Source organism: Montipora foliosa, chromosome 1 (assembly GCF_036669935.1).
Source record: "Montipora foliosa isolate CH-2021 chromosome 1, ASM3666993v2, whole genome shotgun sequence".
NCBI classification, from domain to species: domain Eukaryota; kingdom Metazoa; phylum Cnidaria; class Anthozoa; order Scleractinia; family Acroporidae; genus Montipora; species Montipora foliosa.
This window is the reverse complement of record NC_090869.1, coordinates 37,023,276-37,028,275: the sequence shown is the minus strand read 5'-3', so window position 1 is coordinate 37,028,275 and position 5,000 is coordinate 37,023,276. Positions and strand designations below refer to the sequence as shown.

At 38.9% G+C, this 5,000-nt stretch overlaps 1 protein-coding gene across 1 annotated transcript in view; it reads right to left on the bottom strand.

Moving 5' to 3' along the window:
- The window catches only part of LOC137997664 (nose resistant to fluoxetine protein 6-like), a 36,847-nt gene that overhangs the window by 14,520 nt on the left and 17,327 nt on the right, over positions 1-5,000 (bottom strand). Inside the window, exons 7-8 of the mRNA XM_068843783.1 lie at positions 2,817-2,910; positions 1-25 (exon numbers count right to left, since the gene is read on the bottom strand). The exon at positions 1-25 is cut by the window's left edge and continues 68 nt beyond it. Of these exons, the coding sequence (XP_068699884.1) occupies positions 1-25; positions 2,817-2,910 (119 nt within the window). The remainder of the gene's footprint in view (positions 26-2,816; positions 2,911-5,000) is intronic.

Genomic DNA, 5,000 nt, shown 5'->3' with positions numbered 1-5,000 from the left:
GGCAATATACCCCACCAGCAAGCCACTGAAAAAGAAAGGGATACGCTGCAATGTAAAAACGCACTAGCCAGTAAACTTCTCAAAACCTTCTGAAGGCTGTAATTTCAAGTTCACTTCAGTACAAAGATTAACAAATGTTTCATAGAAATTAGTGCAGATAATTGAAATTAGTGGAATAAAGCTAAAGTAAAAACTTTCCATGTCTTTGATTCATAAGTAATCGCACGATTTTTCTTGTGCAATTTGGCCAAGTAGTTACCTTGGCCTCGTATTATAAACAGGCCTTCTGACAGGGTGCGATTAAAAAATGCAAATTATGCGATTTTTTCAGGGCAGATTGTGCGATTAGAAAGGCTAATTATGCGATAAATAATGTAAATTATGCGATTTTTTTCTCAGCAATTTTGAGCTTGTTTTATAAGGTTTTAGGTTAAGAAAAACACTTTTTTGCTGCCCTAAAGACATTTTGAACACAAAGGAACAGTAATTATGTATCTCGATCAACATTAGTTGGGATAAATAGAAAAAATGAGGTCTTCTGCACTACCTGTGCACCACGTTAAAAGTTGAAAGGACACAGCCAACATGCCAAATGAATGATCAAGGTGCTCGTCAACCACGAACTTCCGAAGATGGTCAATCACAATAGGGCCATACCCCCATTTATATGAGAGAAAATAAGCCGCGGCTTTCTCTGGCCGCGGTTCACAGAAGACTCGAATGTTCACCCCGTATAAATGGTACAAAATCTACGTTCACGTCTTTTTCAAGCCGCGGCTTATATTGACCTGGGAATATATATTCGTATAAATAGTTCCTTTTGCGTATTTTGTACACCGTGGCCAGAGTAAGCCGCGGCTTATTTTCTCTCGGATAAAAGGCCCTAATATTGCACGACGAGAAAAACATCAGTCCATCGTCCACGTGGAGCGTAGCTGTGAGGTACTTTCTTGCTCGATCGTGAGCTGTCAGATTGGGCGGAATGTGGGAACTTCCTTCTTCGTCGAAGAAAAAGCGAGCGTTTTCACAACAAACTTATCAATGAGTAAGTTTTTATCAGTTTTCAACGAAAGAAACTACATTTTGTCGAAAAACTTACAACTTCGCTTATTTTTCACAAGTCTCTTCTATAAGAGAAGGCAACTGTGTCATTTCAGTGGTGTGTATATAAGGCGTGTTTGTGTTGCACCAATAGAAGGAGACTCGTACCAGGTCGCCGACATGAAAAATAAAACCTTGAACTTCCAATGTTTACGAAATCGAAGGTGACAAGTTTTTTAGCCTTTTTCCAAGATAAATCATCTTAAAAATGGCGTATTTATGCAGGAATTTCTAAGAAACGTCTTGATTTATGTTTCATTTTATGAATTTTGTGCGTCCTTTTGTGAATTATGCGATTTTTCGTGAATTGTGCGATCGGATGCGATTTGAGGTCGATTGTGCAAAATCGCACCATCGCGTAATATCAGAAGGCCTGTATAAAAGACATACTAATTTTAGCACCTCAAATAAAGTTCAAGTAGCTTTTAATTAGCACTACATTATGTAAAAAGTACAAGAATTATTGCAATTCGCTTTGTCTCTGTAAAGTGGTTCTGAAACACCTTGTTGTCTCAGTTTAGTTCCAAGTGAGTCATGGTGTAAAACCGAGTTACTGCAAATCAATTTCATCTTCCTTTTATTGGCTTCGTTATGAAATAGAGGCAAACAGCAACTCGCAAATAGAAAACTGTTGCTTTGGCAAACTTATAAAGAACGAAATAACTTAAAGTGCCCCTAACCCCAAAATATTCTTTTCGCTGAAATGAATCTTTGCACCAGTTCGAGACGCATTGTGGCCATTTTTTCCTTTTTCTAACAAATCCTGCCATTTTATGGGCTTTGAAAGTTGCGAAAATCCAAGCATCTTTTGTTCACGACCGAGTCAGATGGGGAGTGGGTCTATTCCTGATTTGACGTCACAATCTACTTTGCATGCATCTTTACAAAGAGTTAATGTAATGTAAATCAGTTTGTGTCGTCAAATCAGGAATAGACCCACTCTCCTTCTGACTCGGTCGTGAACAAAAGATGCTTCGATTTTCGCAACTTTCGAAGCCTATAAAATGGCAGGATTTTTTAGAAAAATGAAAAATGGCCGCAATGCGTTTCGAACAGATGCAAAGATTCATTTTAGTGAAAAAATATTTTGGGGTTAGAGGCACTTTAAGCTTTCGGGGATTTTTAATCTAGAGCAACCAAAGCTGTTAAGTGGCTCGCCTTGGGGCTCGAAGAGCACAGCAAGGGATCACTCGCACACAGTGAATCGGAGCGGCCATTCAGAAGAAGAGCACATGGAAAGAAAAAAAAAGTATGCCACGCTGCAGTATGGGTTCATACCACATACATGCCTGGGTGTATATCTTACTGTATTTGTTAACAAAAGCAAAACCAAATTAACTACTTCGGCTGATTGCAACATGACAATACGCCTACTGGCAAAAGCCTGATCGTGCAGAAGTCAGTGATGGCAAAGGGCAGACTTGTTGGAGGACCTGTACTAAATAGAGCTGTTTAGTCTGAAGTACATGAATGAAAAAAATTACATAAGAATAGAAGTTACTTTTTGGAGAATATGTTTGAGGCACAAACAGGTCTGCTATTAATTCAATTACGGACACTTAACTATGGCATCCATGATGTTTCGTAAAAATTATGGAAAAAAAATAGCTCTCTGCATTATATCCTTTAACCATGCCCACTGCACTGTCATACAAAACAAAGTAAATATTAAGCTCCCAAACGAAACTTGCATGCTCTACCTACAACTAATTTACCTCAACAAAAAGAAACTGTCCACAGAAAAGAAAGCACTGTTCACAGCTTCAAAAGAAAACCTGTGGGTAATGTTGATTCCAATGGCCACATCATCTGAAAACAAGAATATTCCATCACCACTAACTAAGACAATGTAAATACATAGAAAAGTATGTTCCAAGAAACACTTCCTCTGTTCCTAGAAAGTACACTGCCTATCAGAGTAGTAATTTTTTTTTTTTGTTTGAAGACATTCAAACAGTCTAGTAAGGAAAGAAGAAGAACCATTATCACTGGAATAGAAGACTCGCGTGCTGAAACTTCATGTGAGAGTGAAAGGCATAGAATGATGTAACTTGGTGAGAGCACTAACACTTCCCACTAATGTATACGTAGCCCGGGTTCGATTCCTAAACCTGGTGTCAGCTGTGGGTTGAGTTTGTTGGTTCTCTACTCTGTTCTGAGAGGTTTGTGCCCAGGTACTCCAGTTTTCTCTAATCCCTTCAAAAACCAACCTATGGTTTGACATCAGTTGACCTGACTTGATTTCTGCAGTGTTATCAATTAGTGTCCTAGCACTAAAATTTAATACAGTTGAAAATGCATTATTAATATGACCATTTTGAAAAGCACACTGAGTGTGCGTTCGATTGACCGTATTCCGGAATAGGAATACATGGAATAGAAGTTAGAATAAAATAGAATAGAATAAAAGAATAGAATAATAGAATAGAATAAAAGAATAAAAGAATAAAAGAATAGAATAATAGAATAGAATAAAAGAAGATTTACAGGGTACGATTTTTGTCGCATGCGACAAGCTTGCGAGAGGCCTACGACATGTCTTACAATTGTCACAGCGTTTTAAAACGTTACGACATTTTTTTTCCTGACGTACACGACAATCGTAAGTCATGTCGTGGGCCTGTGGTAAGCTTGTTGTATTCGAAAAATCGTACCGTGTAAATCGGCCCTTAGTGGAAAATGGTCCCTTGTGCCAGATGCTCTCAGTTATTAAGTGGGATGCCACAAAAAGACCACGTCTAAAATCCATTAGAGTTTTTGTTTTTGGTTTTCTTCTTCGTAGTCAAAAATGTGCATCATTTCCCCGCGGAAATTGAATTAAGCCCTAGAGACCGGGGATTCGGGGGAACAATCATAAACTCGTATGGTAATTAACCTCCGTGACTCTAACCCGTGCCCTAGCATTGTGCGCGAAAAGGAGCACGCTACACCACTCGGCCACAAAGTCCCGTGCAACATTTTGTATGTTGCATGTTGTTGTACTAGTTTGGCCACGTTCACGAAACATTGTTGCACTCGGGGCATGCGCGGTAGATCCACTGGTTACGAGCCAAGGGGCCTGGAGCACATAAACATTGACATTTTGCGTTGAAAATGTTGAAAATGTTGCGTGTGTTTGGCCAGCTCGTTCAACCAAGATACAACGTATGTTGCTTGGGTATTGGGGCGTTTAAAAAACATCAAACATTGTTTGGTGACCAATCATTTTACCGTTTGGCAACCTTGTTTGGTGCTGTTTGATCGTGTTTGATAAAATTTGAAGGCCATCAAACATTCAATCAAACAACCTAAACATTTCCTTTGTTCTCGTGTTTGATGGGCGAAGTTTTGTTCGTTTGGCCAAACATGTTTGGCGCGTACATGCGTACCACGATTGCTCAGCCGCTTGTATCCACGAGTTTTTTTACGTATATGCAACCCATAGTTCTTTGCTTGTTGAATTTGATCTGAGATAGATCAAACTTGTTTGACCACTGACCACTCAGCATGCTTGGTCACCAAACAATATTTGATGTTGTTTAAACGCCAAACATTTCCCGTTTGTCCAGGCCCTTATCTATATTATGACGTTCAATTAGACATTTCCTGTCAACCAAAGGACAAAAATACATTCTTTTCATATAGAAACAACATTGATTTTAAACATGGTACAAGCGTGCGGTTTTGTTGTTGGAGTACACCGTACCTTGAAACTTCTTGCACATGGATATACATCGAGCTTAAAGGGGCTATGTCATTCATTCATGACATCCAAAATACCCAAAAAATAGAATGAAACCTTGCAATAACCACTTAAAACTGTTGAACAACATAAAAGACATACAGCAAAAGGGACGAGAAGAATGGCCAGATGGAAAACAAATGGACAGGATTGAAACGGATTGCATTTGGGTAATCTT